The 24,816-nt window shown below is 48.8% G+C and overlaps 5 protein-coding genes across 5 annotated transcripts; 3 read left to right on the top strand and 2 right to left on the bottom strand.

The window, feature by feature from the left end:
* Positions 3,845 to 4,680, top strand: LOC8068622. Its single transcript, XM_002452548.2, has one exon. The coding sequence runs from the start codon at positions 4,005 to 4,007 to the stop codon at positions 4,275 to 4,277; it is 273 nt and encodes a 90-aa protein (XP_002452593.1). The 5' UTR covers positions 3,845 to 4,004; the 3' UTR covers positions 4,278 to 4,680.
* LOC8075749 (histone-lysine N-methyltransferase setd3) lies at positions 5,026 to 8,387 on the bottom strand. The gene is made up of 5 exons (XM_002454285.2): positions 7,914 to 8,387; positions 6,950 to 7,116; positions 6,600 to 6,872; positions 5,722 to 5,985; positions 5,026 to 5,629 (listed from the first exon to the last, which is right to left on the bottom strand). The coding sequence occupies exons 1-5, from the start codon at positions 8,311 to 8,313 to the stop codon at positions 5,261 to 5,263; spliced, it is 1,473 nt and encodes a 490-aa protein (XP_002454330.1). The 5' UTR covers positions 8,314 to 8,387; the 3' UTR covers positions 5,026 to 5,260.
* On the top strand, positions 10,237 to 11,183 carry LOC8068623 (probable calcium-binding protein CML20). The gene has a single exon (XM_002452549.2). It carries the CDS (start codon positions 10,255 to 10,257, stop codon positions 10,795 to 10,797), a length of 543 nt encoding a protein of 180 aa, XP_002452594.1. The 5' UTR covers positions 10,237 to 10,254; the 3' UTR covers positions 10,798 to 11,183.
* LOC8075750 (uncharacterized protein At3g17950) lies at positions 13,314 to 14,477 on the top strand. Its single transcript, XM_002452550.2, has 2 exons — positions 13,314 to 13,790; positions 13,878 to 14,477. Exons 1-2 carry the CDS (start codon positions 13,713 to 13,715, stop codon positions 14,361 to 14,363), a joined length of 564 nt encoding a protein of 187 aa, XP_002452595.1. The 5' UTR covers positions 13,314 to 13,712; the 3' UTR covers positions 14,364 to 14,477.
* LOC8075751 (endoglucanase 6) lies at positions 14,938 to 18,463 on the bottom strand. Its single transcript, XM_002454286.2, has 5 exons — positions 18,024 to 18,463; positions 17,495 to 17,902; positions 17,148 to 17,402; positions 15,877 to 15,991; positions 14,938 to 15,744 (listed from the first exon to the last, which is right to left on the bottom strand). Exons 1-5 carry the CDS (start codon positions 18,243 to 18,245, stop codon positions 15,230 to 15,232), a joined length of 1,515 nt encoding a protein of 504 aa, XP_002454331.1. The 5' UTR covers positions 18,246 to 18,463; the 3' UTR covers positions 14,938 to 15,229.

Consider the following 24,816-nt stretch of genomic DNA (forward strand, 5'->3'; position numbering starts at 1 on the left):
AAGAATAGGCGAACAGCGACCCGGTCGAAAGGTTCGAAGCGAATAAGCGATCGCTTTTGTTGCAGGCCGGACATGCGTGATCGAGGGAGGAGAATATTCTCGGCCACAGCTGGTTATTTCGGCGCGGATCGGAGCTCGCCGGAGACCACAGGAGGATCGGGTGGCTCCCGGCGCGCTCACGTGGCCGTGTTTCCACGCGGTCTACTCCACCCCGCATGGTGTCGATCTGGGCCAGCTCCGCCGCATGTGACGGCCCCGTGGAGTCCATGTCATCTCCACGCGCGGCGCGACGCGGCGGGTCATGCGTTCGCAATAAGGAGCCGGAGCCCCGGAGGCAACTAGCAGCAGAATCCTCGCCGGAGAAAAGGTCCGGTTAGTATCTGGAGCCGGCCGGATAGGACAAGTTCCGCCGCGGCCAGAGCAGCGGCGCACCATCGGCTTGGGAATTGAGTATTTGAGATAGGTTTGATTCCTTGCTCGATTGGCTTCCACTTACTTTTCAACTCCTGTGAAGCGAATGAAATCAATTCGTGGCCAACGGAACTGGGCTGGGCTGTTCTTTTGTTGGCGTGGGCGCGCGCGCGAGGCTATTGGTTGCTCTAAAAAGTCATGGCTGATTTTTTTTTTTCCAACCCAAGAGATATCTCATTTCTATTATAACATAACGGAAATACACAGCATTCAAAGAGACAGACAATAAAAACGTTGAGCCAAGCCCAAAATTAAGCTGGACAAAAGGCCATCCTCCACCAGTTCCTAGCAAAAAAAAAAAAAAAACGCATCCATCTGACATTTGGGGAGCCCAAAGACTTCTGAACAAAAACCATTAACCCATCAAGCCACACAAAACAGCCAGAAATAGCACCCAGAGTAAAAACAACAGCAACAGATAGAGTCTAGAGTCTAGACCGAGACCAACAGATCCACCGGACACAAGTCTTTTGCATCAACGGGACCACAATCCTTGGCTTTAAACATTGTTATCAATATCTTCATCATCTTGTACATCTTAATCAGCAGTTGATCCACCTGTCTCGCTGTTTGTTTGGCAAGAACTTCCTTAGCGACTTTGAGCATCAGATTGGCGCCTTCGACTAGTTGCTCACGATCCATCTCTGCATAAAGTCTTGCCCAAAAAATCATAAGTGAACTATCATAACAAAGAATTTTTAATGATTTTTTTATCGAAGCATGTTTTATTTTGACTTTTCCAAATTGCCCAACAAATTGCCGCTATCCCCCACGTGTGATATTTTTTCCCAAAAGGAAACCACCGATCACACCAATTCCAGCATTGGTTTAAACTCAAAGGAATGTTATTTGCTCCAAAGCACTTAGCAATAAAGTCATAGCTGAAATTAGTGTTGGGTGATTTTTTGTGAGAAAAAATACTATTAGCTAGAAAAAAAAAAGTTCGGCTGATAAGAATGAATAGGCTGAACACCTACCGCCTCAGGACGAGCGCTTGCTGATAAAAGATAGTCTGTGGCTCTGTCTGTGGACTAGTGGCGCGGATAATGATCGGGTGCGAATGAAGGTGACTGATGATTCTATTGGATCTAGAGACGACGACAGGCAAAGGGAGCGATGTGCAAGGAGGGTAAAGCCGTTTTTTCCAACAAGTTTATTTACATTACATTTTCTAAAAAAAGATCTGTATTTATATCTGATGATGATGATATCAAAATATAAGAAAAATTCCATCCATCTCCGAACTTGTGCGCATTGCGATTCTGTGCACACATGGGTCATTGGCCTGATTTGGATTCAAGGGTTAGAGCCAGTTCGGACTAGTTTACGTTTAACCTGCCTAAAAATAACCAAACATGAGAGCTAGAGTTAGTTTTTTATAACAAGCCCATTCAAAAAATTATCCTCCAAAGAAGTGATTATTTCGGCTAGTTCTAATTGAGCTATAGTAATTTCTTTTTTCTCCAACTGAGGCCACATAGGATCGAGCTTATCTTTTTCCCTTGCGATAGATCTGCCACACCGATACGTCGTCACACCAATCCGCTGCATTTATTGTCTTTCTAATCTTTGCATTCTCAGTTAGAGCTAGTTCAAATATAGTCCTAGATTAGAAACTAACTCTAACCTGTAGGCAAGCTAAGTATCCGAACAAGGCCATCGTCTCATCGGGCTGAAGAACCAGCTGTTTGTCCGGTCCAAGCGGACGACTGCAGTGGAAAAGCACCGGGCAAGTTCGTGCGTGGGGTTCCGTATGTGGGCTGGAATTTCCGGCCTGAAAAGCCCCTCGAAGTTCATAGGAACAGCCCGTCTAATGTGGGCTATGGATTTACAGCCCATTTCTATGTTTTTCCTATTTCCTTACTTCTTTTGGTGGAAGAAGATCGGTCTCAGATCAGAAATAGTGATCCTAGTAAAAAAAAATCATAAACCAGAAATGTAGATTCTGCTTGGTACATCAACGTATTAAACTTGAACATCCAAGAATTCACGAAATCCATCTCACAACTACTATATCCATTCGTACGGATACATCCCGTCCGTATATTCACCCGTGCCAAAAACCGAGCCCCAGAAATTTAAACTCATCATTCAACACGTTTCGCAGGGACATCAATGTATCCGGCACGTTTGCTTCGCAGCAAAAGGTTCTCTCGACCGCCTTTGCCCTGTCGCACTCGATCCTACGGTCGTAGCTAGCCATCCAGCCAGCGACGTCGGCGGTGAGCCAAACCAGGCGATCGAGGCCGTTTTTCTCGCTCCTGCTGCTCGTCCCTACTCGGATTTTCCCACGCTTTCCTCGTGTGTATCGTGGCGCTGCACTCGGGACTCGTGTCACGCCATTTTCTAGAGTCCTCCGTCCGGGGGCTAGCTTCCGGCTTCAGTGCTTCACCTCTCGCAGCTCACATGCACAGCCATGTGAGTGTGCATGCATGAGCATGAGATCCACCCATCATCATCCGGTACAAGCCGACGCGCCCCGCCTTTTTATTTTTCACACATGTGCATGCATGGCAAACGTTTCCCTCGCCGAGGAGACGCGGCAAGCACGCACGCACGCCGCACCGGGCGACACGTCCGCGGATTGATCAGCGCCGTCCCCGTCCCTGTCAACGCCAACGTGTGCTGCTGCGGGAATTTTTGTCCAAAATAGATATTCTAGTACTTTTGTTTATATTTAAAAATATTGTCCAAACTAATTAGGCTCAAAAGATTTATCTCATAATTTATATATAAACTGTACAGTTAGTTATTTTTAATTTATATTTAATAGTACATGCATTTGACGCAAGATTTGATGTGACGAGGAATCTGTAGTTTACGAGATGAATCTTTTGAACCTACTTAGACCTAGATTGAACAATAATTGCCAAATACAAATGAAAGAGCTACATTAACAAAATCCAAAAAAAAGATCTAAACAAGGCCTAGTTCCTAATTTTTTTTAAATTCACAGTCACATCAAATCTTTAAACGTATGTATGAAGTATTAAATATAGATAAAAAATAAATAATTACATAATTTGACAGTAACTTTTGAGATAAATCTTTTAAATTTAATTAGTTTATAATTAAACAATAATTATCAAATGTAAATAAAAATGTCAATAAATCAGCCAAATGTCCAGACCTGCCAACAAGCTCTAAACAGGGCCACGGACGAACGCAAGTGGCAACGCCGGGAAATGCTCGTTGGCTGCCCCGATCGGTGGTCAGACGGGACGACCCGACGCGGATCTGGTAAACGGCCGGGAGCGAGGGGAGGAGCGAGGACACGTGTCCGCCTCTCCTGGCCCTCCTTGGGCGCGGACGGGGAGGAACCGACGGGACCCCTTCTCCTCCTACCGAGTTGGGGCCGGCCTATTTATACGTCCCTCCCTCCCATGCGCCGCGCCGCGTTCATCCAAATCCCAATCCAAATGGGACGGTAGAGATCACCTTCGCCTCACGTCTCGTCTCCGAAGAAGAAGAGATTAGATCCTAGGTTACTCCTCGATCTGAAAATAAAAGGCTAGGCTGCCGGCCGGGATAAGATGATGATGGAGAAGCAGATCAGGGGGGAGCACCAGCAGGAAGGAGCAGGGCGGCGGCGGCAGCAGCAGCAGGAGGAGGAGGTGGTGGTGGTGCACAGCCAGGTGAGGCGGATCAAGCAGGAGGAGGACGAGCGGGCGAAAGTGCACGAGACGTACCAGCACCAGCACGTCTCCGAGATGCGCGTCGTCCTCCGGGACCTCGACAGGCAGCGCTCCCGCTCCCCGCTCGGCCGCGTCGCCCGCACCGCCATCTCCATCGGTGGCGACTCCTAGTCTGGCTCTGGCCTATGGAATTCGTTCAAGCCGATCGATCCCCTCGGGGAGGCGGGGTGGAGAAGGCGGGCGTTCTCGGTCGGCGGCGACGATCGGCGTCGTCCTCTCGCCCTCGCTCTTCCCTCGTTAGGGTTGATTGATCGATCGATCGTTGTTAGGATCTGTTTCGGTCGTCGTCTTGTTCTTGGCATGGTCGGAGTGCTCGTTGAGATGCACGCAACATTTTTATTCTATTGTTTTTAGGGTGATATAATGGATCAATCATGTAAATACCTTTTTTTTCATCATTCGATCGATCTACAGGGGTGATGAACAAGTCTTCTCTATTTAATTAGGTTTCGGGGAGAAAATATGGAATGATTTCTTCTTTGAGGGCAATTGTTTCTGTTTTCTTGGAAGCATTTTTTTGCGGTAGCTGGGTAATTACAGTTTTCTCTGGTCATCCCGTGAGAACATTTGCTTCTATTTGAAGCACCCCAGTTAATAGGAAGAAAAGAGTTTCAGAATCAAGAACATGGTTTCTGCTTCATTTTCGGCTCTTTTAAGACTTTATTTATTACTACCCTTTCAGAGAAACACCCTTTGAGCCAAGAAGATGAAACTAATCCATGTTCGGCACACGGGAAGTAGGAAAACAAATCCATCTTCGTCACACACGAAGTAGGAAGAAAATAAAATTGTACAAAGAGTCAAAACACACAGCAAGTAGGAACATGTTCGGCGCACAGGAAGTAGGAAGAAAATAATATGGTACAAGCGTCAAAATTGGGGCTTATTATTATACGCAGTAATCAGTAGAGTAAAGTAATTGATTGTTCCATGAAAACACTGCACACCCTTAGATTCATGCAGATGTAACTTTTCAATATCAGGCATTGGAAGTAGGATGACAAGAATATGCTACATAATCAAAACTGGGGCTTGTGTTATCTGCAGTAGCCAGTACAGAGTGGTAACTGATTGTCTGATGACAAATTAAAGAACTACGCGGTGGATTTCTGCGGCGATAGCATCTTGATTCTCCTGCTGACATTCTGCATCACGTCAACGATCATGAACTTCTTCTGCAATCTAAACTGGACAGCCAGCTCCGTGGTAAGAGGTGGCCCCCCTCTTAGAATGGCCTCGTCGTCCATTATCTTTGTGTGGAAGTGTTGGAGAGCAATCGCACAAAGGGCAAGAACTGTTCGGAGTGCTGATGCTTCAATAGCGGGGCCTAAAGGAGCTTGCACATCAAGGGACATCAGTGTTTTCAGGTCATGCTTGTGCAAAGCCTCTGGATCATCCGCAAGAAGCACCCTTAGAGCAGCTAACAAGCGTCCATCAACAATGTCTGGGCCTCCTAAGCTTACCTGAAAGAAATCACATGTATTGCCCATAGCATGTGTGAGACTTAACATGAATACTGCATTCAATATTAAGTAGACGTGGACTCAGCATGTACCTTTAAAATGGCACCCTCTCCATGCAGATTTAGCTGTGACAATATATCTTGTTGCCACTTGGCTGGCGCTGAAAAGTTGGGAGAAGAGACTCCTGCTGCCATGCTTGCAGCATCAAGAAGGGTTCCATCATAACTTAGTTCCACTTGATCGTAAGGATTCGGTGTTATCACAAATCCATAATCAAGAAGAAAGAAATCATTTGGGTGGCAGCCATAGTTCAGTGTTATTGATGCATTTTGCTCAATCTTCTTCTCAGCGACAACCTATATAAAGCAATATAAATGTGAAGATGAAGTCAATAGACTTATCTTGCATATTACACAAACAAGGAAATTATGGACTAAAAGCAATATGCTCCCGGTAAATCAATTGACTAAATGCACTTTAACGTGCCACAACTTTGCATTTTTTGGTACTAATCGAGAACATTAGTCACATATAGGTTCAGATATGGCAAAGTCTTTATTACAGTATGGCATTGCTCACTAGACGAACAGTGGATAGCAATGGTACAGAGATAGCTTAAAGTGGGGTGATAAGTTGATTGAAGTGTTGCATGGCTAACAAGTGCGTTCCAACATAAGAAATGAAATTGTATATGAAAAAGAGTAGGGAAGAACACGACTGATACGTGGATGATGGATTTTACAATTGTGCACAGAGATGCAGGGAATGAGTGTATCAAATGACAAGTAGAGATCGAAGTAGAAATTTTGTGAAATGCAAATATTTTCATAGTAATAAGAACAATACAATACCATCCCCATTTGAAAAGTGGATATGAGAAAGAGGAAAAAGATAGCTTGATTCTGGAAAAAAATTTCAGGAGTGTATAGATGGAAAATTTGGGAGTGCAAGAACATCACAGGATACTTACCTTTACTGACATATCTAAGCTGTTTACACTTCCTTCCTGAACGATCCTAGCATTGGGGTTGAAACTATGGTTGCACATATCAATAAGAGGCAACAACATTGGGATTTCACCATGCAATCGGAATGCACGAGAAGAGGCAGCTGACATAGCCCATCCAAGGGAAGATGAATTTACATCTTGTCCATAGAAAGGATGATCTACCGAGGGCACAGTATGAAGCTTCTGCTGTATCTCTTTCTCAAACTCAAGGAGAAAACGACATCTTTTATTAACCTGAAATAGAAACAGTTAGAAAAGTAAGGGCAAAATGATAGGCCTCCCTCTAGATACAACCATATGTATTTAACAACCTGGTGGAGGAGAGGAGCATACTGCAAGTTTTTTATGTCTTCCCCAGGAAAGAAGATTGGAACAGTAAATGTCTCTGGCAAATTGGCAATATACGGCCACCAAAATGAATCAGATTTGGCCCTTTCTTGAAGCAACCTCAAGCCCAGCTTCATAGCCCATAGTTCCTCTGTGAAAATGATTGAACTTATTCATTGTTTGAATTTACAAGTAGAAATCCCCTCATATATCTAAAAGGGGGTTTGTGGTAAAAAATGGCACATTTCAGCATGCGTAAACACAACAACATTTAGCATCAATTATACACAGAGATTATCGAGCGAACAATAACAGGAAAACCTCAAAACAATCTTGTTCGAATCAATAAAATATCCCTGGAAAATATATGGATAAAGAAATATCAAACTAATAAATGTTCCATTTTGAGCAATGGAAATATAATGTTTATCCTCAACCACTTTCTAAGTATTAAAACTGAGTTGATTCATGGAAAAGAGTACACACTACAGATATAAACTACACCTACTCATATACTTACTGGGGGCCTAATTCTGAGACAATTTTGGGTCGACTTCAACATTTTAACATATCTCCAGGCCACATAACATTGTTATAAGCATGGGGATTGATTCCACAGTTGATGGCTTCCAACACCAAACAGGTAAACAAAAACAATTCAGGACAAACCCTGGATGACATGTTCAAATTGACATTCTTATATCACAACAACATTATCATACTAACAGAAAGAACTGTTCACTGCTGCCAAGTGCAGAATTGACCAAGTGAGAGATTCAATCGTGACCAAGAGTATAAATTAGCATTAAAGCTTAATTTCAGTCACTTCAAAATCATTATAGAGGCTCAAAGCATCAGCAACCACTAATTTACCAAACGTTTGATGCATTCAGAGGCTCAGAGCTACATACGTTGCCGGACAAGCAACTGAATCAGAATGGACATTACCCGGGACTTGTTGGGCGAGCTGCACAAGCACGTCATCCGCGGCACCGGTGGGGCGCCGTAGTCGTAAAGGGAGCCGGCCCGGGAGCGCGATGAGGACGTCCCCAGGGGGGATGTCGCCGTCAGGCGCGGCGGCAGAGACCCCGAGCCCGTGTTCCGGGTGATTCGCGACGCGGAGGGCAGGGTGGACGAATCCACCCTCGCGCTGCACCCACCGGACAAGGTCCGGCGGCTGCGGCGCGAGGCGCGGGGCGGCGGCGGACGCGGCAGAGCAGGAGAGGCTGCGGCTGCGGCTGCTGCTGCTGCTGCTACGTGTGAGTGAGGATGAGAGGAGGGTGACTGTAGTGGTGAAGAGAGTCTTCCTCGCAGTCGCCGGTGTAGCCCCCGCGGCGGCGGCCGCCATGGGGACGCGTTGGCTGGTTGGATGCGGAGCGGGCAACTAGGGACGCACTCCGCACCACTGCACCTACGATAAGGGCAGGTGGTCAGTCCAAACCTTGATTTTAGTTTAACAAAATGAACTTCAAGTAAAAATTTTCAAGAGTCTTTATAAATATTATTCGAATAAAAATTATATATTTTTACTCTCTAACAACTTTTTTATATCTTATACGCGCACCCTCAAAACTTTATCAATAGCTAATGAGAAAAAAAATTAAACTATAATAAAATGTTTTATATTTAGACATCCAATAAAGTGGCCGTCGTATTGTATGTTTTTTACTAATATCTCTTTCTATAAAGCGTCCCTTGAAGTTGTTCTCCTCCCTTTTGCAAATCTAGAGTGTTTAAGATTACTTTATACTAATAACTATATAGTACTTCATGTATTTCAAAAGATAGATTCGACTTTATAGCCATAAGAAAAATGGAATCCAGTACAAAAGAATTTAGATCATGTAAGATGTACCTTCCAACACGGTTTGAGTCTTCATTTGTTTTTTTATTATCGATCATGTAGCTCATTTAATGCACCGTAACAAAAGGTACTCATTTTGTCTAAAAAACATGTTCTAGGATTTTTATGATAGATTAGTGATCGACGGAATTACCTATATTTACTGAATTTGAACTTTGCTAATTACAAAACAAAGCCGCTCATTGGAAGCATGAAAACATTTACTCCGTATGCCACAATCTCAAGCCAACGTGAGCCAAATATATCGTTCAGTAACTTAAACTTCAAGTTTGCTAGGATATTTCATCAACAAGTTTTTAGGATGGAGGGGATAGATGATAAGGAAGATGTACTAACATCAGACATTGTCATAGGAGCCATTCGGCAAGGCTCCTTGGAGCAAATCTTCTCAGCCAAATAGTAAAATACCACTCATACTTTAGTGGAGATTCAAGTAGAATCACCTTTTCATTTATATTGGGAACCTAAAATATATTCCTGATTGCTCCCTATTCAATCCTCAGAAAAATCACTACAGGACCAATTCTCATTTGCTCGATCACTAGAATCACTCTATAAAAGAATCATGGAGCTAGAGCTAAGAAGTACGAAACTCTACAAAACAGGTTATTAGACTCTAAGCTCAATATCAACTCCTCCATTTTGACGATGCCTTGTCGTTTCTTCTCAATATGCCTTGCATAGTTGATTCATGGGCAGTCGAATAGTTCGCTAATTACCGCTTGCTTGTCCAAAGCCTTTAAGAGCAGATACAATAATGAGCTTATAGCTAAGCTAATGCTGATGTGGATGAGAGAAGAGAGATGATAGTTTGGCTCTCATGCAAGCACCAAACTGGGCACGAGTACATAGATAGTGGTGGGCCCACATAATAAGTGTTGTGAGAAGGAATAGGAAAAAGAATGTGTTTTACAGACAAATATGAGATAACTTATTGTATAAATAACTTGGCTCTAATCACTCGATTTATAATAAAGTACTTGGCTCTATTATTGACCTTGCTCTTATAAAGTTTTGATGAGACGGGGCTAATAATCGGTAAATAGGCAAAATATCTTTATATGGATGTTGTCAAAGTTGCTCTACGAAAACTTTGGGACTGGCTTTTGATCCAATTTCCATTTGAATGATCCGGCAAGTTCTATATAGAAACACCTATTTCAAAAAGAAAAGCCCCGTAACGGGACAAAAACTCTCGACGATCGTGAAAGGAAATACCGACGTTGCAAGTTAATCTTCTAAGAAAGAAACTTTTATTTTGGATATATTTTTTCGATCCTATTTCCAATCGAATAATCTAGCAAGTTATTATATATAGAGAAACAGAGCCAAAACCCTCTCAAATCCCGAATAGGCCAACAGCCCAAAACCCTGCTCACCAAAACGAGCGAAACCATCCCACGCCGACGCCGTCACGCGGCGGCAATGGGTATCGTCGTCTCCGCCACCGCCTCCTGCGGCGACATCTTCGGCCGACGCCGCTCCCCAGCTCCTCCTGCCCCAACTGCGACCCCCGCGGCTAGCACCCCACCACCCACGGACACAACACCGGAGCCGGAGCTCGCCCGCGTGTTCCGCCACCTCGACGCGAACGGCGACGGCCGCATCTCGGCGGCCGAGATGCGAGAGTCCTGCGGGTGCACGGCCGCGGAGGCGGAGGATATGGTCGCTGCCGCGGACCGCGACGGAGACGGGTTCATCAGCCTCGAGGAGCTCGGGGCGCTGCTCGAGGACGGCGACAAGGCGGACACGCTGCGCGCCGCGTTCGCCGAGTACGACGAGAACGGCGACGGCGTGATCACCGCGGAGGAGCTGCGCCGCGCGCTGCGGAGGCTAGGGATCGTCGGGGAGGAGATGTCGGCCGAGCGGTGCGCAGAGATCGTCGCGGCGGTGGACCGAGACGACGACGGGGTCATCTCCTTTGACGAGTTCAAGGCCATGATGGCTATCAAGCCGCCGCCGGCGTGAGCCATACGCGCCGCCCGGCGATACCACACCACACGTACGTGTACGTCTTCGTCTCTGATTGTTCGTCGGCAACAAGATGCACGTACGCGACTACTGTCGTAACCCTAATTAGCAGGTGTAAAATACTAAGGGAAATCCATTGGTTTTAGGGTTTCACGTTTTGCACTTCTACTGGTCAGTTCTAGTCTAGTTCGGGATTAGTCTGCGAGGCCTTATTGCTCGGAGAAATTGAGTTTGATGGGAGGGCAGTAAACTGAAAATTTGGTCGGTTCTAGTCTGGTTCGGGATTAGTTTGTGAAGCCTTATTGCTTGGAGAAAAAATTGAGTTTGATTTGAGGGCAGTAAACTGAAATTTCGGAGGTATGCACGTTCAGCAGTTCAGGAGACAGATGTGATTTCTCTTATTTAAAACAAGTCCTGTTTGGTTGTTCTTGTGTTTTTTTTAACATCTAAATGTTTGGACACATGCATGAAAGTGCTAAATATGAACTACTATTTATTTACTAAACTAAAAACATACCTACAGAATAATTTACAAGGTGATTTTTTAAACCTAATTAATTCATGATTTAACATTAATTGCTAAATAAAACAAAAATATTAAATCTTCTTATAATTTGTGTTGTGATCGATTGATTTCGTTCGTTTCCTTTAATTTCTCACCCTGTTTATAATTTGTGTTGTGATGTGCGCGATTGATTTCGATCCGTTCCGTTAATTTCTCACCCGCTGCACTATAGAAACCTGAATGACCTATAGAATTTCAATTTGATCCCCCCGCCCCCACCAAAAAAAAAGGAGTAGTAATATTGCTTGCTTGCCAACCATGGTACTCTTTGATCCGTTGCTTTAGTTTTCTCTACCATTACTAGGGTCAGGCCACTCCGCTATCTGGTGGATACACGTATGCTCGTTGCTCTCCTCAATTATCATTTCTTCTTCGATGCCAAACCAACACGTATGCTCGTTGCTCGCCTCAATTACCATTTCTTTCTCGATCCCAAACCCAAACGTTGTCGTCGCTAGAGGCGCCCGGCGCCTCCTATCATGGACGAGAATGAAACCGTGACTGCGTCCTTCTGCGTGACCATCTCCGACTCTCCGAGAGAAGACTAATAAGATCCCAAAACTGATTTTTGCGTGATGAAAAGTCTCTCTAACAGCTCTCTAAGCCTTTGCCCAAAATTTAGTAGCCTAAAAAAAAATGAACTAGCGGCCTGCATATCTGCAGAAGAAAGATGCGCCCCCAATCTATCTCCCGATCTCCCAGGCAGGTCATCGAATGTACCACAGTGACGAAACTGAAGCAAATTAGAGAAGTATATTTAGCTTATGAGTACATAGACATCCTTTATAGGAGGAGTATATATACTGAAATTTTACATCTAATCATTGTTTTTATAATTTTTAGGGGTGTATTTGCACCTCCTAATCAATATGTAGCTTTGGACGTGCGTACCAACACAGGGACGAGCAGAGAAAAAGTCATGAACTAACTAACTGATGAAGTGGCGAGCTTAAATTAGTTTTGGGGTGCAAAGATTAGGCTGTGGAGGAAACTAATTTTAGAGGAACAATTGCTGAACAGAGGTCCCAATAAAGAGTTTTGAGGGATATTTTTTTAGGGAGCTTTTGGAGATGTTCTTAGTAGAAAACTTGTTTGTCGCTAAGAACTCGCTAACGTAAGTTATTAAGAAACTTTTATTGGTATTATTTGAATCTTACGTTGTATCTGAAATGCTTTTAGGACAACCTTCAAACGTCTTCTTGCACTTTGAAGTTGTATTTGAGACTTGAGTTAAAACTCGTTTCATACGGCTCGCCTCTATGCACCTAAAAATCCAAAACTTTACAAGATTTCTCATCACATCGAATTTTGTGGCACATACATGGAGCATTAAATATAAATAAAAATAATAATTAATTGTACAGTTTACCTGTAAATTGCGAAACGAATCTTTTAAACTAGTTACTTTATGATTGGACAATGTTTGTCAAATAAAAATAAAAGTGCTACAGTGTTAAAATCCAAAAAAAAATTGGATCTAAATAAGGCCTCAAATAAATGAAAAATGAAAACTCTGCAGCTGGAGTTAGTAGTAGTCCCTTCTCCCTTGTATGTCTGGAGAGTGCAGGAACGCATAGCGGGAGAGTGCAGCCAGACTGCACCAATTCTTTTTTCCCTATTTATAAGTTTGGCCGTGTTTAAATTTATGGTATAAAATTTTAGAGTATCACATCGAGTGTCCGAATAGTAATAATAAAATAAATTATAGAATTTCTCGTTGCTCCACGAGACGGATTTATTAAACCTAACTAATCCGTCTCTAACACATGTTACTGTAGCACCACATTATCAAATTACAGACTAATTAAATTTAAAAAATTCATCTCGCAAAATAATTGAAATATGTACGATTAGTTAATTTTTTCTATATTCAATACTGTGCAAACAGAGAGTAATACCACGACCATCATTAGCATGCAGTACTACAGATACAGTATGTACAGGGGCCTTTGTGCTGCTCGCTGCCAACGTACAGTGTCGTCAAAGCACATCTTGGAAGTCGATTATTATATCAGAGCTGAGACTGCGTCTTCGTTACCCCACATACCGGTCAAAGGTTCAGCCGTTCAGGGCTCAAAACCAGGGGCCAGGACTCCTTGACCGTTCTTGCCTTGTACGGTGCGGTTCTGCCTCTTCCTGGGCTGTGGCCGCTTCCCAGTCTCTTCGCTTGCCCTGTCCCTGTCCTGAACTCCTGACTGAGATTATAGCTGAGGACTGAGGAGCTTCAAGTTGTAACGAGGATCGTTCAAAGGGAGAATCTCTCGAGAGGAACTCTCACTGCCACTCCCCACAGTAATAAGTGTCTGCGTGTCACCTCACTCTATCCTCGCCGGAAGGGAAGAAGACGATGGACGCCGATGCCGACATGATCCCCTCCTCGCCCTCCGCCGAGACATCGCCCTCATCGTCCGATATCGCCACTGAGGTTCTTCTTCTCACAACCATTGCGCTTTTTATATTATGTGCGCATGAGCAGAATCTTTGAAGACCTGGTTTTTGTTTATGTTGCCAGTCCACGGGGTCGTTCTTTCGGGACCGGAGTACGACGCTGGGCACGCTGATGGGCGTGTCCCTCGCCGACGAGGAGCAGGAGCAGGGGCAGGACCACCACCACCACCACCACCAGTCAGGGCAGGATGCGGTGGATGGGACGGGGACGGTGACGCCGCGTGCTCCGGTGCATGAGGATGAGGGGGACGGGTGGAGGTGGCGCCGCAGGTGGAGGCGCCGGCACTGGCGCAGCGCCGGCGGGTGGTGGAGGCTGTGCAGGGACGACGTCCGCGTGCCCACGTCGCTCGGCCACTTCCTGGACATGGAGAGGCAGCTCTCCGGCACCGGGCTGCTGTGCGGCGGCGACGGCGCGGGGGAGCGGGACGCTGCCGCGGCGGCGGACGAAACGGGGAGGTGGAAGCTGCGGAGGCCGGCGCAGGGGACCTCGTCGTCCTTGGCGAGGCTGCCGGTGCTGCTCACGGCAATCTGCAGCGGTGGAGCCGCATGACCCGCCCCACGGCCGGGTCGAGCGCTTCGGGTATTGAGTCAGTTTGTTTGTCATGCTCACCACCGGTTAATTTGTCACCTTCCATTTCTAATCAAAGTCGATCAGTGTCGGACACCTGATGTTATGCCTCTGAATTTTCGATTCAATGTATTTAGTACTGAGTGTGATAACCGATTAAACTTTGACATTTCAATTCAATGCACTTAGCACTGAGTGTGATAACTGATTAAACTTTGACATGATGCAATCATGCACGATGCAGTGAATGAAATTTGCAGTTGCTTGTCGCCTTTCTGTACTTACAATCTTAGGATGATCTGCTCGTGCGGGCGCCTTTGTCACAGTCAGGCTCTTAGCTTACGCATTTCGAGCGTGCGGCCGTGCACGTCCCCTTCCCGTGCCCGTGCACGGCAGGCGAGATTCGCCATCCGTGAACTTGAGGCAGTGCAGCTACATTTGCACATGTGACCTACGGCTCTGGTCTTGTCGTGCCTAGCTCGTTTTTGTCAGAGCACAAAGCGTTACTACGCACTTGGCAAAGCACCGTACACAAAATAGTGGCACGCAGACGACGTCGCACAACTTAACCTTACTAGTAGAGTATATAACCTTAATAGTGGTCAATACTAATACAATCTCGGAGGGAGCCTACCAATTCCTCTTCCCTGATCTTTTTTGCAGGTAAGGGAGTGGCTCTGGTTAACTAGTTACAACTACTCGTACGGAACTACGGATACACACACACCAGGCTACAACAACAATGGCACCCCAATCGGGCCCGAGCAAGACAAACCAAAGCCCATCCAAAATACCCAGGCCCATACACGTTGGTCAATCTCTCACTTCCCCTCTCCCTACTAGGCTTTCTAGTCGCCGCCGGACTCGGCCGGGTTGGGGTGGGCCGAGAAGTAGGCGAGGAGGCCCATGAGCGGCGCGTTGATGTACGTGGTGGGCTCGGACTGCTGGAACACGGCGCGCGCGTCGGGGAAGGCGTCGGAGGCGTCGCTGGGCCCGCCGACGACGGCGCCCACGAGCAGGTTCGGGTTGGGCGCCGGGCTGGCGTAGTAGGCGGCGCCGGCCTTGCAGCCGATCCGCGCCGGGTGCGCCGCCACGGACGGCAGCGAGCTGGCGCGGTGGTGGATCCGCCGCGGGAACCGGGCGCCGTACCCGACCATGTACGACATCCGCAGCGGGTTGTCGCCCAGGATGTAGTCCACCTGCCGCTTGGCCACGCGCCGGAGCTGCACCGGCGACGCCGACGACGACCCGCACGAGACGCGCCCGCCGGCGTGGCTCAGGTAGTTGGAGTAGGCCAGCAGCAGGAACGACAGCTGCGTCACGTGCTGCATGTTGCTGCTCCCGACCTTGAACAGCAGCCCGCCTGCATTTGCATTTGCATTTGCATTGCATTGCATTGCATGCGGTTATTATTCATTATTAACGGTCAGATCGATTGCGGTAGAATTCGAATTGGAATCACGGTACATATTTGATGATTGTGAAGCGAGCGGACCTGGGGAGTACTGGATCTGGGGGTGATTGGAGATGCCGGGGAGGAGGGTGCACATGAAGTTGTCGGCGTTGACACGGAACGACTGGAAGTACTCGTCCTTCCCCATTAGAACCTCCTGATTGATGAGTGAACAATAAAAACAGGAGGGTTAGTGTTTAGCATTAGCAATAATGTGCTTTGGTTACTGACTGTTGAGGGCAATTTGGGTATCGTTTCGGTACAGTATACCCGTGAGGCCTCTGAAAAGGCTTCCCTTCGCTGGGAACCCTGCTGCTACGCTAACGTGCGCTAGCTGCTCGCGTCGCCTGCTCCGGCATCATGCGGAGCACAAGGGCCTAGGAGGAGACCGAGATTGCAGCAGACAAGCATGTTCCTACAGCCCCAACAGTGGTAGCCTATGATGGATAGGCTGATGAGTACTGATTCTATAATACTAGTTGATGAGTTGTTTACTGCATGTTCAGATATTGTTTAAGCTAATCTGGCATTATGACCACCATAGAAAATACCATCATAGATTCAGTTGCCCGCCACCGCCGTCAGAGACATGCGAGAATGTTGGCGAGATATCATGCGGATGCTAAAAAACAGCACTGCAGTAGTACATATATAATCGGCATGTCACGCAGCGGTTACCTAGCTTCTTTACAGCTGTTTACGGAAGCAGGAGGATTTTCTATGGGATGCTAGGCATTCTAGTGCTAAAGATAAAATAATGTCATCGAGGTTTTGCCAAGTAGCAAAGGACGTGCAGTGGCTGACATGCCCCGAGCCCACCGAAAAGCTGATGACACCCTCGACGGGGGCGAACCATGTGCTCGCCTGTTGCCCGGTACGCAACAGAGATATTGCAGCATAGAAACGGCCAAAATAAGGCACACCGCCCCGTCTTAACACCACGCTGACCAGTGCTGATGACGCCAATGCTTCTGACATCAGCGAACAGCCCAAATCCGTCTCCCTCCGTGACAGTGACACCGCCACAGTAGTAGCAATTTCGTCCAAGAAAAAAATGTGGCGAGATGATTTTGTAGCTGTGGCGAGCCATGTATGTGTGCTTAACCAAACAGCTACCAAACCCAATGTGCTGAGTCTAATGTTAGGCGTGGCGAGTTGTGGCTGACGTCCAAACACCAAACATCCCCCACTTGGGTGCTCACTCAGGGAGCAGCACGCACATGTTTGCGCAACTGATGAACGTGGCAAGGCAATGGCAAATGTTTGCGCAAAAAAGAAAAAAAAAAGAAAAGAAAAAGGTGAAGAAGATGAACCTTTGAGATGAGGACGTTGATGCCGGCGTGCTTGTTGTCCCAGCCGAACTCGTTGATGGCGTCGCTTGCGCCGAGCACCACCTCGTTCCTCTTGATGTACTCGCGGTACTCCCGCCGCCGCGACGCCTTGTGCAGCCACGCCGCGCCCCACAGCAGCTCGTCCTGGTACCCGGAGTAGTCGCAGTAGCAGGGGCACACCGCCGCGTGGAGGCTGCTGCTGTAGGGGCCCCGGTACTTGTCCGCGAACTCGAACACCTACAAACACACACATACACGGCTGACTTGTCATCGGCCACGGCCAGACACTAAGCTCGAGCTACCGGACATTGACGCTCTCTGTCTCTTACGGCGACGGCGCGGTCGAGGAGGCGCTTGGAGTAGGCCGGGTCGGCGTCGCGGAAGACGATGGAGCCGGCGGCGAGCGCGGCGGCGGTCTCGGCGGCGACGTCGGAGCCCGGGTGGGACGGGTCCACCTTGTACACGGTGCGCGGGGTGTCCATGTCCTCGGGCCGCTCCCAGCACGCGTGGTCGCGGAAGGCGTCGCCCACCTGCACGTACACCGTGTTGGGCCTCGCCGTCGCCTTCATCAGGTAGTCCGTCGCCCACCGCACCGCCTTCCGGGCCTCCTCCCTGTGCGCGCCGAAGCTGCGCCCGAAGTCGATCAGGCCCCACGACATGAGCGTCGCCGTGAACGCCATCGGGAACCCGAACTTCACGTTGTCGCCGGCGTCGTAGTACCCGCCGGTCAGGTCCACCTGCAATTTACGACGCCCGTCACCAATGGCGCAATGCTGACATGACTTGCTTCTTGTCCGAATAAACAAGGAAGCCAAACGCAACTAGAGTGATTTATTAAGACGGGGTCGGTGCACGTACCCCGGCCGCGGCGCCGTCGTGGAGGCCGGAGTCGCGGCGCCAGCGGAGGCGCTGGTCAGGCGGGAGCCTCCCCGAGCGCTGCCCCTCGAAGAAGAGGATGCACTTGTGCAGAGCGTCGCCGTAGTCGTGCTGCGCGGCCGCCACCGCCGCGGTCGAGAGCAGCATTGCCACAACGGCTGCGGCCGCCGCCATTGCCCTGACACTCTGCGCCGCCGCCGGCATTGCAGCTAAAAACGCTAGTGAAAGCTAGCTAGCAATGGCAACGGCCACTGAGTAGTGAAAGCGCTAGCTCTGCCGCCTGACCGTACACACACAGGTGGACGCTTCGGCAAGCTACCGAGGTGTGCGCGGCGGCGTACTAGGTGCACTGACCGTGCTCGGCAGCAGTCGGCAGGAGGGGCTTAATAATGGGCGGGGGAGGCGAGTGAGGTGGTGGCCGGCCGGCGGAACGGGAAGGATGGAGAGGGGTAAATATGGCACGTGAGCGGCCGCAGACACGGGCCGATGGATGGAATGCGATGATGGGTGGGTGGGGAAAGAAGGCCCTAGGATGCCGGAGGGGCGGCCAATGCGGAGGCGCCGCGTGGACGTGGCGAACGTTGCGGCGCCGGAGGCCAGGTCGGCTTGGCTGGGACCCGAGACACTGAACAGTGGGGCCAGCGCAGATGGCTCTCCTGCCGTTGTTTGGTTCGTTTTGGCTGTTGGTCCTGTTGCTGTACAGAAACGGTCTCCACGCTCCCGGGTCTAGCATGGCAACGGTTTCTTTTTTTTCCCCTCAACGCGATAGAAAACACACACTATCTATCTACTGCTAGTACCCTGCACTTTAGCATCCGCCTACCACCGTATAAACTGTGTGTGGAATGGTGTATGGTCCTAAATCCTATGGTGAGCTCCACCTCCACCACCCATTACAGTACGTACCAGTGTATCTCACTTGGTCTGGGTAGGCGCAGGACAAGGCCACAACACATGGAGGACAGTGCACATGCATGTCTTGGCGTACGTACGTAGGATCTACCAAAAGAGTACCTACCGGGCACGTACAGCTTTTCTACTTTATTAATTAAGCCAAAGAGATCTACTGCGTGCTCTCAAATGAACACATTTAAGTCCTTTTTCTTGAAAGTTTTTGGGGGGGCGTACGAGCGGTCAGGATTAGTGGAGTGTAAAACAAGCAGGAGCAGCAGTAGGCTACTAGTAGCACCGTCATTTCCTCGTCTGTATGGAATTTGGTGGCAGTTTTTTCGGTTCGGTTGGCTTCGTCTCGCGTTCCCGTGCGACGCGAACGCGACGCCGGCTCGCATCGCACTGGTGACTGGTCCAGTGTCCAGTAGATGACGCTGCCACACAGACACAGGGAGCAGTAAAAACTGTAGTGGTCCTGTGCTCGGCTCGTCTCGGCTCGTGCTGCGCCGGTCACTGCTGTTGGTTCAGACCATTTGCTTTTACAGTGTTTCTGGCGCCGGTCACCGGATTTCTTCAGGAAAAAAAAATGATACTAGTAGTTATGAACTAACGATTTAGGCCTTGTTTAGTTCCAAAATTTTTTGCAAAACAGGTCCCGTAGTATTTTCGTTTGTTTGTGAAAAATATTGTCCAATCACGGATTAACTAGGCTCAAAAGATCCGTCCCATCAATTCCGACCAAATTATGCAATTAATTTTTATTTTCGTCTATATTTATTTAATACTCAATACATGTGTCTAAAGATTCAATTTGACGAGGAATCTGAAAAATTTTGCAAAAATTTTTGGGAACTAAACAAGGCCTTACTGATGAGCCTCTAACGGCGTAACAAATGACGTCCATTAGTACATACGGTGGCGTCCGAGATGCACCCCCGGCCCGTGCATTGCAAACTACGATACCATCACAGCACGGCGATCCTGCTGCGTTTCCTGTCATCAGAGCCCCGAAGATCCGCCGGTTATTGTTAAATGAGACCGTTGGGCGCCGTAGGGTGGTGGGGCTGGGTCCCGCCGATGACAGTAGCCGAGAGGGAATGGAATGGGATGGGACGGGGAGCCGTTAAAGCGTAGTACGATCGCTTCAGCACGGCCACGAGACGAGAGAACCTGGCGTGCCAAAGCAAAGGTCTCGCAAAGGGCGGGCCAAAGGCGTGACGAGAACCTACGCCTACGCTAGCTAAGAGCTGCTGCCCTGCTTTGCGTGACGAGAAATCAAGGGATCATCCAGCAGGTTATGCCGTTAAACGCGCATGCTGCCATGCCCCCTCATCAAACAAAATCCTTGGCTGATTCACGGTTGGCAAACGAGCAGACGGCGAGCCGCCGATAGCAGCCTCTGAGGCTCTCACCCTGTGGCCTGTGCCGCTACCGCTAGCTGCGTCCGACTGGGCATGCGCACTCGAAAACGGCCCAAGGCTGCGACGGGGGATGCGGGTACTCCTCCACTCCACTTTGCGGTGGCCGGCCGGCGCCACTTGGCCGGCATGCACACCCAACGGCACGGGCATGGCTTCTAGCCGTAGGTGTGTGTGCACCTGTTGCTCGGGAAAACGGTCGCTGCGTGCGTGCTTCGCCGCTTTTCAGGTGACCGCGGTTGCAGGGAATGGTGAGGTCGCAAAAGGCGACGACGGGTTTCTGAACGAGGTAGTAGCTGCTGTGTGCACAGTGTTCTGAACGAGACCGCCACCAGCACTCGGTGGAAGCACACTGACAACCCGCCGTTTCCGAACGTTCGAGACCTCACCCCTCTCTGCTGCTCTCGTGACTGGGTTTTATTGCCACGCGCCGGATACGACCAACGGTCGGAACCCTGGAGCACAAACGGCGACTGCCATTAATCCGTTCCTAGGAAATCTCCGCCAACGGTAAGAGTAGGTCACGGGGTGCTGGAGGCTGGAGGAGGAACACGAACACGACGAGTCCAGGACTGACATCCGGATCCGGTGACTTCTTCCAAGGAACACGAACACTCCGACCTGTCTTTTGGGCTTTTGGCAGAGCTCCATTGGATCAGACTAGGAGGCTCGATCGGTCCATTGGATATACCTAGTCCAACCCATGAAAACAACGCTAACAGGCCATAGGGACTCGCTTAAAATCAAGTTCTGGTTGACAGAGCTAAAACTTGTTGATCTAAATAACACATGGTAGAAAAATCATGCAAAGTACTGTTTGCTGATTTATTGTTAGAGAAAAACAATAAGTCTGACAGATAAGCTCAAATAGACAGGCTGTCAATTATTATATATGAACTTTTATGCAATTATTAGAATTGATTGAAAATATCCTTTACTCTTTTTGGGTGCAAATTTGCTGGGAAGACTAAGACTTTGACTAAAAATGTTGACTTAATTCAAATAGTGACTCATGTGTGCACCTCTTCTGAAGTTAAGAAAGACGAAGGACGTGTCGTATGTGCGGAGCCGTGGCGAGGCGTGGCATGACCATGATTGTGACATCTATAACCCGGGTTGCGCACGACATTGATTGGCCTATTTGGCAGCAACAGTTGTGTTATACTTTTACAGTGATCGTGTGAGAGGCCTCCCAGCCACAACGCAGCAAAAAGAAAAAAAAAACTAGACTTCACGAGCAAGTCTGATGTGTTGCAAGGTGGGCTAGATGTGGTAGTGCGTGGGGCTATGGACCTATTTGGCTTGTTACCTCACCACGGCCATGGCGGTGAGCCAGTGGTGACCCTTGTTGGAGATGCGAGCTCTAGCTGCGGCAATGGATGGCTCGGAGGAGTGAGGACTGCTCATCGAGAGAGGAGGAGCCCAGCACAAGCAGGGGCAATTTAGAGATAAGACGGGAAAAAATATAGATAGGATGTACAACTTTTCATGTGATGCAGATAAAAGATTGAAGATGATTAAAAGCATGTAAAAACATTTTGATCTACAGCCCATATAATTTACCATACATGATTCACAAGCATGCAAACAAAGGGGTATGTCCAATATCGGACAGAGAAGTGCAGAAAACCTGGGCTTGCCGTGTGCTGGGCTTCTCCTCAACTCGTTAAAATTGGGCCGGTCCAGCTTATCCCTTCATTGCATGTCTGTGTCGTCTTGCTTCGGCACTTCGGCAGAGTGCAGACTGCAGACACCACGCACGAGGAAGGAGCAACAGCACGAGGAAGGAGCAACAGCCATGATGACGGCTGGCAAAACTCTTCTCCGGGCCTCCACCGGTGCCGGATGGACGGGGAAGGAGAGTAGGAGAGGCAGCGGGGTGGCTGAGGAAGGAAGCCGAGCTCTCGTCTTCAACCTGAGGCGATCGTGGTGCAGCTCGCTTCCTCTGCGGTTGTCCGGGGTCAGGGCTCAGGGGAGGTTCGGTCCACCTATGTTACGACACGGCCAGTTACTTCCTCCACCTGGGTTGGTTCCGGGGTGCGACATATATATTCTTACCGAATCCGAATCCAATAGGTCTTCGCTCTCCGGCTATAAATATATGGCGAACCGAGAGCGGGGCACGGAGCGACACCACATCATCAGAGGCCAGAGCACAACCAAAAAATCAGAGAAGATAAGATTAATGACACCGATGAACTAAAGATTGCAGAGAGGGATGCCGATGCCTAAGCGCCGGGCGCAGAACAGCCAGAGGCAGGGCAAAAGACCGCGGCCGGCGATCAAGAAACACCTGTACCTGGTGTTGGATGACTGGGAGAGGGGATACTCCATCCGGCAGATCGACCCTGACACCATGCTCTGTGTCTCGGACTCCGACGACTTTTGCACCAATCGGGACCCGACGCACCTTCCCGAGCCCGCAGCGTTCCGGTTCGTGGCACCTGCCTTGGACACGCAATTCATCGCCATGGGCAGCAACATCGTCGTCGTGAGCAGCAGTGGAGCCGCAGAGGCTCCAACCCTGGTGTACGACACGGGGGCAGCGGCGCTGGCCACCGGCCCTCCACTTGCCGGGCCTCCTCTCCGGCTTGCTCGTCGCCGCAGCAGGCGGCGACGCGGTGTACGCGCTGACAACGCTGGGCGCGGGCCTGCCGCTCGCCTTCGAGGCGTTCTCGTGGGCGCCCCGCACCGGCGACGCAGCGGAGCCGGGGCGTCCGACGCACGCGTGGTCATGGAAGAGCGTCGCCGCGCCGCCGCCGCCGCTGCCGCCCTTCGCTCCGGAGGCCATCGTGTCCTACGCGGTGCACCCGGACGGGCGCACCATCTTCGTGTCCACGGCCGCGCGCGCACCCGCCCGCGGTTCGCGCCGCGGCACCCACTCCTTCGACACCGCGCGCCGGGAGTGGCGGTGCCACGGGGATTGGGTGCTGCCGTTCCACGGGCAGGGCTTCTTCGACCGCGAGCTGGACGCGTGGGTCGGGCTCGACGAGGAGCGAGGCTGCGTGTGCGCCTGCCAGGTCGCGTCCCGCAGCACGACCAGCATCGCGCCGCCGGAGTCGGACAGGATGGAGGAGAAGCTGTTCTGCTTCTGCGCGGCGGGCGAGAGCACGCGCTCGGAGGCCACGCTCGCGTACATGGGCGACAGCAAGTTTTGCCTCGTGGAGAGCGTGCCTCGGCCTCGAGGGGAGGAGGATGCTGGGCTCGGGAACGATCGCGTCGTTCGTGTGACCATGTTTGGCCTCAAGTTCGATCGCAAGGGGAAGCTGCGAATTACGAGTCACCGAACCAGTAGCTCGTATGTAGCGTCCAAACACGTGACGTCGTTTTCTCCTGTAGCATTCTGGATGTAAGAAGCAGGAGCTACTGTTTGTGTATGTCACCATTTCTGTGATATTTATGGACGTCCGATATTTACCCCATATCTATCTCAAACTAACCGAAGCTCTATATTTGTCCTAAGTCAAACGAAATAAACGATCTGACTTAGGGTTTGTTTGGTTTCTCTTGCTAATTTTTAGCCATCACATCGAGTCTTACAGCACATGTATAAAACATTAAATATAGATTAATTGCACAATTTATCTCAAAAACACGAGACGAGTCTTTTAAGCCCAGTTAGTCCATGATTGGACAATTTTTGTCAAATACAAACGAAGTGCTACAGTGTCAAAATCTAAAAAAATTTTCATCTTAACAAGGCCTTAGTCACTTTAACAACTAAACTTTCAAACACACTGACTAAAAATAAGCTAAAATAGTTTAATCACATTAATCAACCAAAACTAGCTAAAATAATTTTAACTAGTTAAAATTTAGCAAAAAGAGCCAAACAGACTGATATGCTTAGAATATCCGTCGTGAGTGACCACCGAACCAGTTCGAAACACGTTTTAAAAAAACATCGGCATTTGCATTATTGAGTATAACATTGGCTGAAAATTCGCTACCTCCAATCCTTGTGTCTGATCTCCTCTCCACGATCAACCAATGGCAATCAGATTGATGAATGACGAGCCAGAGTTCACATCCTCGTGGGGAGTGTACAGGAGCACCTCTCTCTTTTTCTCCTTTGCAGTTAGATTAGAAATTGATCTCCTGCCCATGAAATCAACGCCTGCAACACTATCTTGTTGTGGCAGTCATCGAAATCATCCCAGGTAATAAGGTTCTGATAAAAAATCATCTAATCTTGTCGATAGATTTTATTTGACTAAATCCTAAGCAGACTAAATTTAAAAACTATTGTAAAAAAGATATAGGTCGTCTCTCGTGTATGTTGTCACCGACAAATTAACCAGAGAGGAAGAAGAAGAGTGCTAGACGGCAGAGTGACGATGGCGGTGGCTGCTCCGGCGGCGTTTCCTACACTGAACCCCTACTACATTCCTTTTTTTTTTTTCAAATCAGAGTATCCCTGTTTATATTAGTCAAAACGGAAATAAAGGTTATCATAGACTGTTACA

The sequence above is a fragment of the Sorghum bicolor genome, chromosome 4, assembly GCF_000003195.3.
Source record: "Sorghum bicolor cultivar BTx623 chromosome 4, Sorghum_bicolor_NCBIv3, whole genome shotgun sequence".
NCBI classification, from domain to species: domain Eukaryota; kingdom Viridiplantae; phylum Streptophyta; class Magnoliopsida; order Poales; family Poaceae; genus Sorghum; species Sorghum bicolor.